General features: G+C 38.7%; 1 protein-coding gene across 1 annotated transcript in view; it reads right to left on the bottom strand.

Moving 5' to 3' along the window:
* Positions 1-14558, bottom strand: part of doc2a (double C2-like domains, alpha) — a 78486-nt gene that overhangs the window by 44852 nt on the left and 19076 nt on the right. The window contains exons 2-3 of the mRNA XM_042504543.1: positions 14228-14557; positions 6946-7025 (exon numbers count right to left, since the gene is read on the bottom strand). Coding sequence (XP_042360477.1) covers positions 6946-7025; positions 14228-14552 — 405 coding nt within the window. The 5' untranslated portion in view covers positions 14553-14557. The remainder of the gene's footprint in view (positions 1-6945; positions 7026-14227; position 14558) is intronic.

Below are 14558 nucleotides of genomic sequence, written 5' to 3' on the forward strand. Positions count from 1 at the left end.
CTGTAATGTGCTTCCTCGTTGTGATGCTGTTGTACTCGATACGTCATAAACTCAGACATGACACAAAGAAGCATCTGAGTCTGATTATGTTTGTGTCAATGTGCAGTAATAATGTGCAGCTTTAAAAGACACCAATGCAGCTTTTTTGTCATGAACTTGTACCTCTTGGTCTTTTAGTAATCACCATCATAGACTCCAGACCTCCATCTATAAACATACAGCTAGTCACTAGTAACTCTCAAGTCTTTGTACTCAAGTCCAAAGTGAAGATAGTAAAGTCTTGAGTCAAGGCCTATGTCCTAAACTTGGGAGTTTTGAGTCCCAAAGAAGTCATAATGTGCCTGAAGTCATAGTTTTTACCTGCATGTTTTTCGTTTTTTTCTTGACCACCAGTAGTGTTTGTACACACTTGAATCTTAAGTATAATTTCTCCCAGTTGGCGCTCAGTGACATAACGTTAGGTTTTGTGTGTTTGTATGTATCATTTTATATCCTCTCTCATTTGGACACTTTTGGGGGTCCGTGAAACGAGCATAGGCAGAACTCTTTATGAGTTTTTTTTCAGTAGTAGTTGAGCCACAGGATGAATAACTGATTTGTTAAAATGGTCAGAGCTGATGAGAGTGATGGATGAGAGGAGTGGCTGCTGCATTGCGAGTAAAAGCAAACTTTTAGAGACAGTGCAACGAACGTTTAAGTTTCACTTTTGCTGCGCTTGGTGTTGTGCTCCCGCTGTGCGCAGAGTACACTCTACACTCTCAGTGCAATGAACAGAAGTACAATTAATAACACTACATGTATTCTGACAGCTCTCCTAAGAAACGGTCCAGCTCCAAAAGTAGAAAATTAATATGTGCTGGCAGGTGTTTTAATTGTGGCAGGCTGCCAAAATTAAGAATGTGTGAGAAACCATGACCCTGCAGTCCTCACAGGTATTTATCAACTGTGCTTCTAACAGCAGTGATGGAAATAAGGCATGGATGTGCTAAGTTTAGTCCTTTTGCCAGTGCAGTGAAATGAGTTGCTCATAAAATACTGTCAGTCTTAGTCTGAGAGGTGTTAAAACATTGTTCAAAGTAAGCCGGCACTGAGTTTTACAGAGACCGACTATGTACAAGATCTAAAAAAGAAGCAACCACTGTAACATTTTCACTGGCCTCCATGCTGCTTTCAACTGTTTGCTAACCTTTTTTTCTGGCGCATCTCTAACATCAAATGTGGCGCACAATGATATATATATATATATATATATATATATATATATATATATATATATATATATAATATATATATATATATATATATATTTAAAGAAAGCAGATGCATACTTGTCTACTGCTGAGCAGTGCGCACAGCTCTGGTCTACTAACAATGGGAAAGTAGTCTATCTGCAATTTTAACTGGTATTCCCTTGTTTAAAAAACCTGCATACATGCTGTAATTTTGGTGGGAAAAGGGGATAACAAGCTTTTTTTTTTATCATTTTATACACATCTCCTGTGAATTCAGTCTGACATATAGGCACCTTTGAAGCCTTTAGATCTCCACTTGAGATTTTAAATCTGTTTTCAGTGTGTTTGAAGACTTTTAGGTCGCACAGTATGAGTTTGTGACTAAAATATCTGTGGGTTTTGTCATAGTTTATGGATGAACTTTCACATCATTTATTTAAATTTGCTTTTAAGTGAGGTTTTAAAAGATCCTCATACTAAAAGAATAATGTTCTCGGTTACAGTGATACTGATGGTAACCACTTATTAATTATTATTTTTTTAAATCTGTAAATGCACAATCATCTTGACAGTATGAATGGGAAAAAGTCAAATTACTGCTTGTTGTAGCTTGGCAGAGCTTTCCTTCTGGGTCCTTAGAGCGTTTAAGCTTGTACCACTCAGCATTTTCAAAGACAAAATACAAGTCATGCGGGAAATTTAAGAAGTATATCTGGGTGAGAACAGAAATCCAGCCACACAGAACATCTTTGAGAAAAGATTTACCTGTAACGCCAGCAGTCACTGTCAGTGCATGATAGAGTGTCCTTGAGAGATCTGTCTCAGTTACTTCTCACTAAGAAGCAGCTGTTCTATTAAAGAACAGCCTGAAGTTAATCAGACATTCATCAAGCCAGCTAATTAATCTTTAGCACTGAAGTCTTTTTTCTTGTTAAAACAAAAAATATTGTTTGATAAAACTTCTCACGAAGCATAAATCTCTCCTCTTGTCTCAACCAAGTTTAGAAGTTTGATGTTCTTTGCTTCAAGTTATTTTGTTATACCTTCTCTTCTGGGGCTGCAGGGCTAAAAACACAAACAGGAATTGATGGCCTTGGACATTAATCAAACAGGAATTAATGGCCTTGGACATTAATTCCTGATAGTGGACACCTCATTGGGCATTCTTCCATACTCATCCTTCTGGTATGGTGCCGCCCCAAAATGCTTTGTGATTACACTTCCCTATTGAACCGTCTTTAGAGTGTAGTATCACGAAACACAAGCTTGGCTAACATCAATATTGAAAGAAAAGCACATTTAATTTTTTACGTATGGTAGCTGTGTGGGCCTATATCTTAAAGGTCCAGTGTGCAGGATTTAAGGGGATATTTTAAGTATGTTTTCTTCTAGTGTAAAATAACCTGAAAATAAAGAAAATAAGAATTCTTGTGTTTTTGTCATTTCAGAGTGAGCCATTTAAAGTGAGCAGGTCCTTGTTTACGGAGATTATAATGTTCACCACCATGTTTCTACAGCGGACAAACCAAACGACATTTGCGTTTTGCATCAATCTTACACACTGACTTTTAAATGGTCAACTGACTGTATTTTACAAGTGTTCTTGTATGCTGTACTTATGTCAGATGTTCTGACTTGTTTGGCTTGTTAATAGGTGGGCCGCTATAGTGGCCTGTACTGTCATGTTGCATTCTTTAAGGGTAAAGCAGCGATGGTAGTGTTGGACTGTGTCACATTGTGCACTTAGCCTATGATTTATGCTGACGTGAGCCTTGATACTGAATAATTTAGGTGGCATTGATTATTACTTGTCATGTGTTTCATGGTATTGTAAGTAAATTTTGATCTACAATATGTTTTCTGTGTGTGTGTGTGTGTGTGTGTGTGTGTGTGTGTGTGTGTGTGTGTGTGTGAGAGAGAGAGATGCTGTAAAATTCTCATGGTTCTGCAAGGCGTGCATTTGATGGCATTTTTTTCCAAATCCATATAGCAACAACTCTCGTAGGCTATGGTCATTGCAGAAGGTTTATCTTTGGCATGAGTAGTTGGTACTGTTTTGAGCACCCATAGGTAAAATCATTAATCTGCACTTATGGCGATGACTAACAGGTTTAGTTTGGAAAATGAACATCTGGTTAACTTCTCCTGCTCCAGGAAAAGGTAGCACACAAACACTTTCCTTCATGTTTCAATGGGAAGCAGCCAGGAGGCTAGAATACGCTCATTTGGGTAATTTTAACAACAAACCAAAGGACTTGTTGCAAAAATCACCTTTAAATAATGAAGCAGAACTTTCCAGAATTATCATTATTATTGTTATTATTATTATATTTATCTTGCACTTACAGCGTTGTAAATACATGTATCTCTCAACATTACATTACAACACAACATTAGCGTGGGAAACAATCTTTGTGATCAGTTGAAGTCTCTGTGTCTCAGGTGTATTTCAGCTATATCAAAAGTGTAAATATAGTGAAATATAGTGTTTTATGTAATTAGAGCATCACTCAAAGTGGACTGTTATCACCTGGAGATTCACACCTCTTATACTAATAAAGCTGCTCTCGTCCTGAATCAGTGGGGAATTTTTTTTTTCTTTTATTCCCCTACAAGTGGAGAATTATTGAGGCTGCGGAGTCAAATGTCAATAAAAACTAAAAAAACAAGTATTTCAGTGCAACTTAAGGCTCATTAAGCTAAAGACCTGTGACATTTCAGTCTGCTGTACAGACTAATACTTGGTAAATTTCACTGAAACAAAAAGTCCTGTCTCTAATGTGAATGTGGCCGAGGATGGAGCACAACAGTCATACAGCTATAAATCATACCATAGTAAATTTGTGGCAGATATAGGAGGCAGTCCTGCGCTGCTGTCAGCTAACAGTCTGTGTGTCTGGTCTGTGAACTGCTGAGTCTGTCGCGCGGTCCGTCTCAATGAGTCCCACAGCAGGTGTTTATTGTCGGCAGGTGAGATAAGAAAGAGCAGCACTTCAGAGCAGGTGTCGAGTTTGAGATGACTGATCACAGTCATCTGAGATCACGGCTGAGCAGATCTCTGTACATATACACACACACACACAGGGCTGTGTGACAGGTAGATAGGTGTCTGGTGAATTGTCCCTCAACTCCAACAAGTCTGTAGATTAACGGCGGTGCAGCGTGTTGTCTCTTTACAGTGCTCAGTTATTATTTCTTACACTTAAATCGGGCCCTGGCGTGACAGCTGGCTCTGAATTATGATCTCTGCTGGTGCTGCTGTCTTGTCATGGCAGAGAGGCTTGTTTTAAAGCTAGCAGGTTCAAATAAAAGTGGATTGATCTCAGGTTGGGGTTGTGATTAAAGACCAGCTCTTCAGGTTATATGTATTATTTTTTTTCCAACACACTCTGGAGAAAACCATGGCTACTAGTGCATCTGGTTCTTGTGGTTCATGTTCTAATGCAACTGCGATGTACATTAGAGGTCGACTGATATTGGTTGAATATTGGCCATTGAAACTGATAACCAATATTTGGAACCGATATGCATTTAAAATAGAAATGAAAATGTTTCTATCGATATTTAGAATTTGGAATATAACAAACTCCAACACAAAAAAAATGTTTAAATGCCTTTAGCAAATGTTTAATCAAAATTGAAACATTAAACATCATATACAGAAAGTATATGATGCAGCAACCTTTTATTTTTTTTATAAAGTCAAGTGAAAATTAAAATGAATTAGGGCTGGGGCGACGCGTCGACGTATTCAGATACATGAATACGTTGATTCACGTAACGTGCGTTCACGCATCGTACCGCTTCACACAGCGTGCGTCATGAGAGTGTGAGCAGCGCCGAGCGTGTTTATTGCCTCAGTGCTCATATATCAAGTTAGAGTATTCGCACTGCCCGCCTGAGTGTGTCAGCTGCAGCACATCAAAAGAAACGATGGCTCGCTGTTTTTTTGCGTGTGATGTTTGTGTTTGTCAGCAGGAATAGACTGCTGACAAACTTAATGATTATATTGACTCTATACCACTTTATACTGCAGTTTTAAGTCTCTCTGTCACAGAGATGAGGAAATACAGAGATGTTTGTTTTACCTCAACTTCCTTGCTTCCCTTTCAAAACAAAAGCTATCTGACTGTGGACAGAATGCCATCAGTTGCTGATACAATGCATTTTATTTTGAAACATTTACAGGATGGGGTTGTCAGCTGTGCAGAAACTTCATAAATGAGTGGAATATGTGGTTATAATTATGAAAATTCAGCACTCATATCAGGAGGCAGTGGTATGCCTTATGGCCCAGTTAAGGCTGGGATTATTTTGATGCAGAAAGAATGGACTAAATATAATTATTTCTGTGAGAGAAACGTTATAGTGTTTTTCAAATTGCACTAATTTTACTGTAAGATGTTTGTTGGACTGCTAGATTTGAGGTTTGTTACTGTAACAAAGAATAACGGTTTTGTTATTCGACTTGAATTTTACATTGTTTTATTTATTTTGCTGTAGGATTGCTAAATGTAGATTGCACTACATCCATTTAACCTGAATGGAACAAGCTCTTGCATTTATTTTATTTTGGAGAGACTTTATATCAGACTGTAAAACACAAATAACCAGTTAAGACTGGGCTATTTTTTGTTGGGGAATAATGCTGTTAAAATAATTGAGTAATAAAAAAAGTAGTTAGATCAATGAAAAAAATAGATTATCGATAGATTAATCAATTAATCGAAAAAATAATCAATAGATTAATCGATAAAGAAATAATCGTTATGTGCAGCCCTAAATTTAATAAATAAAAATAGCTCCCTAAAGTTTTCCAAAGTAAAAATTCAGTCTTTGCACTTAATAATTCTATCGGCGATCATTAAAATAAAATGCTGACACAGATAATAGGCACAATGCCAAATATTGGCCCCAATAAGCGGCTAGGCCGATAATCTGTTGACCCTTACTGTCCATATCAAATCAACTAAAACTCAGCATGACAAAAGCAGGTCGCCTGGAGTCAAGGGCCAATAACTGTCACATTACTGTAAAAATTAGCAACATCCAGCCACTCCGAGACTACAAAGCACCAAAGTTAATGTATTCATAAGTACAATCCAGTAATATAATATACATTACTCCAAAATGCTTAATAACTGTCAAACTACAGCAATGTTTGTTGCCAGCTGCATGTTGTTTTTGGAAAGGCACCCCGCATTACATCATCCCTCAGTGGGAGCATTAATGGTCCCATGTGGGGCAGTGCATTCTGGTAGATGTAGGTTTTCTACCTCATGAGCAGAAGTGAATGCCACAGTCCTGTAGCACAATTTTCAAAATACTTTTCAGGGTTGTAATACTTCCTAAAAACTTTTTAGAGAAACATACCTCTTGTAATGAACATTATGTGGCAAAATGTATGTGGATACCCCAGTCTACATACTTTGGTGTACTTTTGCTTTGTTTTTCCTGGTTTGGGTTATTTCAGAATTCTTTATGCAACAGCACCCCATGATATTTTATAAAGCTGGCTCTGATTCTATTACGTTGAAATAGAGGATCCAAACAGCACTTCATTTTAAGCACACTGAGGCCTAAAAGCTCCAGTGTCCGGATGGTCACAAATCTCTGCAGCCAGGTCTCAAAATCTGGTGGAAAGCCAGAAAGCAGATGAGTTGAGGCTGTTAGAGCAGCACACTAATGCTCATGATTTGGAGAGCGTTCTTACCTTGGCCCGGAGCACAGTACAGTGCAGCTCACTGGAGCTCTGCTCGTATCTTAGCTCAAACTCCAGCGTTCCCAGAGCAGCTGAAGAAAATAACACAGGAGAAAGGCAATAATCATAACTCATTAAAAAAACATGATTTACAAGCATCGCATCAGAAGCGTCACAAGAAAAAACAGTCAGAATAAATTGAAAGCATGCAAGAGAACAAAGAAATATCTCAACATGCGTTCAGAAGAAATCCAATTTAGTGGAGCAGCAGCTGTCACATGAACCTGAACACAACACATCACATGTCAACATGAAAAATCCTATTTGATGGAGCGGAAGACACATTTGTCAGGGCTTCTTACAAACATGCATACATAGAGAAAGGTGCATGTTCATACAACACACACACAAACATTCACAACCAAGTGCTCTCCCAGGGCGGTTATATAAGATGATACATGGAGAATGTGATTCACAGGGATTAGAGGAAACATTTATTTTAGGCTTCAGCTCTCATAAATACCAGCAAACCACTGCTTACACAACATATTGCATTCATACGCTAAACTATAAGCTTCTGCAAACTGCGGTGTGTTTATCAAGCTGGAGTCTTGCCCACATCCAGTTCAGCTTCTGCGATCTCAAACAGAAATACCTCAAGTGACTGCTATCATTTCTTGTGAAAGAGTCATTCAAGTGACTAAAAGACAAATAAGGCAGCTATAATGATGCAAAACGATCACAAAACAACTACAACGACACAAACACAAAAAGACCACTACAAAGAGATAAAACCCTGACTGCAAAGACATGCAAATGAGATGCACAACATGATGGAAAATTACCAAAAAGGTATGCAAAATTATAACAAAGAGCAAAAAAACACAAAGAGACACAAAATGACCACTGAGACACAAATTACAAAGAGACAAAAAATAACCACATAAAGGCAAAACTACAAAAAAATCTACAGAGAGTAACATTACTACAGTAAATGCATGCAAAACAACCACAGAGACACAAAATCACCACAAATAGACACAGAATGAGTACAAAGAGACAATGAAGGGCCATAAACACACAAAAAAGTCCGCAATGAAACAAGAACAAACTCACACACAAACACAAAATCAGCACAGAGACATTAAACAACCACAAAGACACACAGAATGGCTACAAAAAGACACAAAATGGCCACTGGAAGACACAGAATTATTATAAAGAGACAACAAAAGACTACAAAGTGACAAAAAAGACCACAACAAGACACATTATGACTACAGTGAAACAAAAACGAACACAAACAGACAAAAAACAAACACAAAGAAATGCAAAATCATCAGGGACATAAATCAATCGCAAAGCAATACAGAATGACCAAAAGAAAGACAGAGAATGACTACAAAGAGACACAAAAAGACCACGAAGAAGCAGGAAATCACCACAGACATAAGAAAAACTATAAAGAGACATAAACTGACATAAAATGACTACGAAGAGACAGATACCAACCACAAAGAGATGCAAAATCACCACAAATATGTAAAACAATCACAGAGAGACACAAAACATTCACAAAAAAATGCAAAATTACCACAGAGACATAAAAGAACCATAAAGGTGCATATTGTGACCATATAAAAATACAAAGCCACCATAAAACCACCCCAGAGACAAAAAAAAAAATCCCAAAGGGAAGAGAAATATGTCTTTCAGTCTGGGGTACTTGTTTTTTTGTTGCATGGTTGGGGGTCTTTGATGAGTCCAGGGGTGGGTGAGTGGTGTGGTTGTTTGTCTTTGGCTCGTTGGCTAAATATTCTCTCCATGATTGCACTAACTCTCTGTTCTCAGTGTATTTTCCCAGCGAGGATTTCTAGAAAAGCTGACACAACTTCCCTTTAATGCTTTGCCATAGCTGAATGAAATGAAATGGATATCAGGATAACAGCTGCTGTCTGAGGGACACTTCAGATCATTTGCATCCTAATTCTGAAACCGTGGTCATGAATCAAAAGCAGCAGCTTCAGTCCTGCATCAGTGAGTCTCATGAACATCAGCAGGAAAAAGACTTGAACCTAAAACCATGATCGGGTTTAATTATCCAGACATGGAAAGTAAATAATTGCAATCCATTCACTCAAGTAACTTTCTTAATTACTTGAGTATTTCAATTTTATGTTGATACTTCTACTCCTCTACTACTCTTTCAGCCCACCACCTATTAGTTAACATTATTTAGTCTGAATGGGACTTAAGTGTGATTACGCTATTGCTCGTCATTGCCATTCTTTGTCTTAAGCTTTGTAACTTTATGAAGATCAATATCATACATATAAAACCTACAAACGTAACATATCTGTGGTTTGCAGAAAAGTACAATGCCACTTTTATCTTCTGGGCTGTTCTAATCTTAACGTCAGAGAGTACAGATACAAATTTCAGAGCTACACAAGGATAAACACTGTCTGCGCTCTCCTCTGACTCCACTGCAGTCCTCAGCACAAAATAGAAATGAAAAAAAGCTGTAAGTGCATTTTCCTTTTGCATGTTCTTTCAAATCTGAATTCTTATGGTTCTAATTCCACCCACCTACACTGACTTCCAGCAGCCCGAGGCAGACACGACCGGCTGCTGTAAAACATACTGCACAAACAAATGCACTACTTCACCATCTCAAAGACATCACTGCACTGTGATATTGCTCTGCAATGATGAAATCTGAGCCTGTGGAGATCTGTAGGGAGCATTGGTACAAAAATGACTCATTCTAATCAAAAATGTTATTGATAGTTATAGTTAATAAAAAGCAAAACAGCAAAATCATCAGCCAGTGAAAAATGCAAATGTGTTCACAAACGGGTGTAAAATAACTTCAAAGCAATAAAACTAAAATCAGCATTAAAAAGAATGACTACAAAGAGATGCCAATTTTCCAAAGACATGCAAAATGACTGCAGAGACAAAAAACAAAAAAGCAGACACAGATGGACTACAAAGACATGCAAAATGCCCACAAATGGACACAAAATGTCTTCTGAGACAACAAAAAAAAGTAAAAAGACAAAATGACAACGAAGAGATGCAAAATGTCCACAAAGGAACATAAAATGACTGCCAAGACAAAAAACAAAAGTAAAAAGACAAAATGACTACAAAGAGATGCAAAATGTCCACAAAGGGATGCAAAATCACTACTAAGAAACAAAAACAACCCAACAAGACACACAATGACTACAAAGAGATGCAAAATGTTCACACAGGGATGCAAAATGACAGCTAAGACAAAAACAAAAGTAAAAAGACATAATGGCAACAAATAGATGCAAAATGTCCACACGCAAAATGACAACAAAGGGGCACAAGATAACCACTAAGAAACAAAAACAATCCAACAAAACACACAATGACTACAAAGAGATGCAGAATTACCATAGAGTCAAAAACAACCCCAAAGAGACACAAAATTATGCAAAGCACTAACGACTAGGGATTGCCACATAAAGAGACACATTACCCCCACCAGAGATGACAAAAGACAACACAGTTGTAGAGTTGTGGGGGGTCTTTTACACGTCTGTGCCATGTCTTTTATGTTCTATCAAACACAGACAGGCTGTCAAATTGACACAATCTCGTTATTAAAAAAAAATCAGCAACCCGTGACTGCAAAACAAATCTGATAATAAATACATGTTAATAAGGAAATAAAACCCTTAATTAGTCTGTACTTTCAGGATCTGAATCAGAGAGATCGAAAACCTATCAGCAGCTCAGAGACCAGCATTCAGGCAGAGTCATTCATCACAATTTATTCTTACTTTGAAGCCAAAGAAACAATCTCCTCTCTGCTTTCCTTCACCTCTCAGAAAACTCATCCTTCATTCATTCAGCAGGATGATGCTGTTAACCCAAGAGCCAATTCCAACACATTTGAGGCACCTCTCAAGCATAGATCATGTTTTAGCTGCAGTCAGAGCTTTTATCTGCAGCCTGCTGCCTCATCAAACTTAAATGTCTGTGGTCCACTCGAGACATGGTTTCACAAGGTCATTTGCTTGTGTTGTATTATTAATGCTAGTTTGTCATAAGTCATGAATTATTAATTAGTTGTATCTGAACTGGTTAACCGTTGTTTGAGGCCAGTCAGATAAATTGGACTCTAGTGTTTTCTTTTCATCGATCACACTGCAGCATCATTACATCCCGTCAGCCTTACAGTAGGTCTGAGCAGAACAACATCCACCAAGACGACATACCTGACAAGCCACCAACCAAATGTACATTTTGTCAAAAGAACTCAAAACAGAATTATAACATTTACAGGGTTGGAAATTAGCACCAGCCAACAGCCAAATGCTGGTAAAATATGCCAGTGACTGCTACATTTGCTTCACTCACCAGCCAAAATTCAATGGTAATCTATTGAGTAGTTGGTAGATTTTGGAATCCACAAGCCACAGTGGCAGGTGGACAAAAAAGTTAATTTCCAACCCCTACACTCTAGTGCAGGTTACTTTATTCTTCATAGCAAGTATTGGATGGATTGCCATGAAATTTGGTGCATGTGGGATGCAGGCGACTGTAGAGCTGGATTTCTTGATGAACAATCTGCTGAATTCTGGTCAAGTTGTTCAGTTGGATGGTCCATCACTCTCACTCCTCCTCAGCAAATAGCTCCTCCAAGGCAGTCTGAGCTGTAGTTGACTGTAGGATTCTCTTCTTCTTCTACCTCTGAGATCAGTGTGCCATCATCATCATCATACTTTGCCTCCTGGGTTGTGTCACTGTCCTTGAGGTCTCGGAGTGGGACCTCTTGTGCTTCTGTAGCATCGGCTGCCAGGTATTCTCTCTGTCACTTTTGGCTTTGAATCTGGGATCCATCACAGTCACCTCCTTGAGAAATTCTTGGATTTTGGCCTTGTCTTTTTGCCCTTGTTGAGAGCTCAGTCAAAACATTCTGTTTAATGCCAGATACAAATGCAGAGTCTCCTTTCTGAAATGGCCTTAAGTTTCTCAAGTATCAGAAGGATGGGGCTTTTCTCACTAGATACACACAGTGTAGAGGCATACAGAACCTTCATGACCTTGATGAACTCCTCTGCTGTGGTGAAGTCCTCAACTGTCATCCTATCAAGTTTGTCCCTCTCTATGGGTTTACTAATCTGTGGATCCATGGCTTGGAGAGCCAGATACTGCTCAAGGATTCTCTCAACCATCACAAAGAGGGAGTTCTTCCTGGTTTTGATGTCCAGTACCATGGTGTGCTGAGGAAGTTTGAATTTGGTGCTGATTTTCATTCAGCACTGTCTTGGCCATCGCAGATTTCTTCATTCACACGATGACCGCTCTTTGTTTTGCTGCCCATTGGGTCACTGTGGCAACTGTGTAGAGTTTTTGTGCAGCCAAGTTTAGGGTTTGGACAAAGCATCCAAGTTTAAGGATGTCCAGCTTCTTTGCAGAAATTCCATGATGGGCGCATTGTCCACAGTCATCACAACCACATTGTGCACAATGCCAGACTCCTCCAACACCTCCCCAATCTCCACTGCCGCTGTTGCAGGGACATGGAGGTGTGAATTCTGCAGTCAGACCCCTTACCATCCATTACTAACTACAATGATTCCTGATATAATGACTCATATAAATGCACACACACAGTGGATTATATGAAAATCTCCAAATTAGCAACCCACAAATGATGACACCTACTTAGCATAAAGTTTCGTACTTAACGCAAAGTCAGTTAGGTTTAGTGTCAGTGTCATAATGTCACTGTGGTCACGTTTAGGAAAAGAAACACGAGGATGACGCACCATAAAATGACCCCAAGTACAATTTGGGCAATAAAAGACAACTGAGTGGAAATGCTAAAAGTAGAAATAATTTCAAAACTTAAAGGATTTCAAAAAAGTTTTTACGCTTGGTTTAAGTGGAAAAATTGGTGTCAGAGTTTACATTAGCCATATTGAGTGACATACAACAGAGACTATGTTAACGAGATAACTTAAATATAAACATATATTATGCAGCCTAGATTATTGGAGATGCATTACTAACAGATCTATATATACTGTATCTCCTGAAGTGAGCGTCCTTGTCCCTCCCAAGCACACAACATGTGCACGGCAGTCTCAGTCTCATAGATGTGCAGCAATAGTTTAGCAGTCAGGACTATTTTCCTCGAGCTAATCTGGCAGGAAAACACACTGATGAAGTGTTGTGAATGACATAAATGACATATTAGATATGATCTAAATGATCTGATTATGATAATGATAAAGTATGTGCCCCATTGCACACATTTGTCATCTGTGTCACACACACAAAAAGAGAGAGAACAGCAGAAGAGCAGAATCATTTGCTGACAGAGAAATGAGCTTCTGCTGTGAAGGGCGAGACTTTAAAAATAATACTTGGCAGCTGCGTGACAACATTTTGGGTCCAGTATGGAGGTGACGCTTTGGACACAGAGTCCTGTTCCTCCTTTGCCTGTGTTACAGAACCTGGGATTAGTCATTCTGCTCAACAGACTGCTTCTGTATTAAGTTTATTCTTAATTTATATAATTTGAAGTGTTTTATTGCTGTTTAAATGGCAGATATATGGCTAATTAAAACATGTGGCTGGCAGTTGTTCTGGAATATTGCCGGCCATACTTACTGTCGAAAAAAAAATCTAGCATAAACCCTGGTTAGTATATCAATAAAAAATTTATGTGAATAGCAAATTAAGCAAATTAATCTTGACATATGTAAAGAATATAACTTAAAAATGTGTGAAGAGCTTAAAATATTAGATCTGTATGGAGCAATTGAGAGGCAGTAACCTCCCTTTATTAATAAATAAAACATACAGAAGAGTCATATTTTATATTTCCATTATATTTTTATATAATATTATATTATATTATATTTTTTCCTTATATTTTTTTCCCATCGTTTGTGGTTTTGTTTGTGCTTTTTTATTTATGTCTGCTTCTTCTGCAATGGTATAATGGCATCTGAAAGGAGAATTAATTCCACCTACTGTTTATCAATAAAACAACTCCAAATATTCCATTATTGGCGGGAAAACAAATAAATTAGCATTTTTTTTTACCAATTTTCTGTAAATTCTGTTTAAATTTCACACTACATATGGATGGAAATTTAACTAATGTCAAGATATCTTCCTGTAAGTGAACTCTTCCTGAACTTTCATGTGAAACATCATGTGGATCATGCAAAAAGCCTCTACAGGTGTGTAGAGATGCACAGTAACACACAGACAGACACATGCCAACAGCGAGGCTCACTGCAGTCGTCACTGTCGGAGCTGTTGATCTCCACCGATGTGTCCACGCTGCTGGTCAGAGACAAAGATCCGCCACCGCCGGGCCGGCCATGGGCCAGCAGAGGGGACAGTAGGTGAGTCCCACCCATCCCAGAGGCCACAGAGCCAGGGCTGAGGGCCAGGGGGGAGGTGGCAGGGTTCGGGGACACAGGGCCGGGGGAGGTAGGGGACAGGCGGGGAAAGTAGGCGGAGATCTGTCGGATGGGTCTGATGGGGCCGGGGCAAACGTCGATGGCCATGTGTTCCTGGATGGAGATGCTGAGCTTCTTTCCTCTCCGCACCGTCATAGAGTC

This window comes from Plectropomus leopardus, chromosome 17 (genome assembly GCF_008729295.1).
Source record: "Plectropomus leopardus isolate mb chromosome 17, YSFRI_Pleo_2.0, whole genome shotgun sequence".
Lineage (NCBI taxonomy): Eukaryota > Metazoa > Chordata > Actinopteri > Perciformes > Serranidae > Plectropomus > Plectropomus leopardus.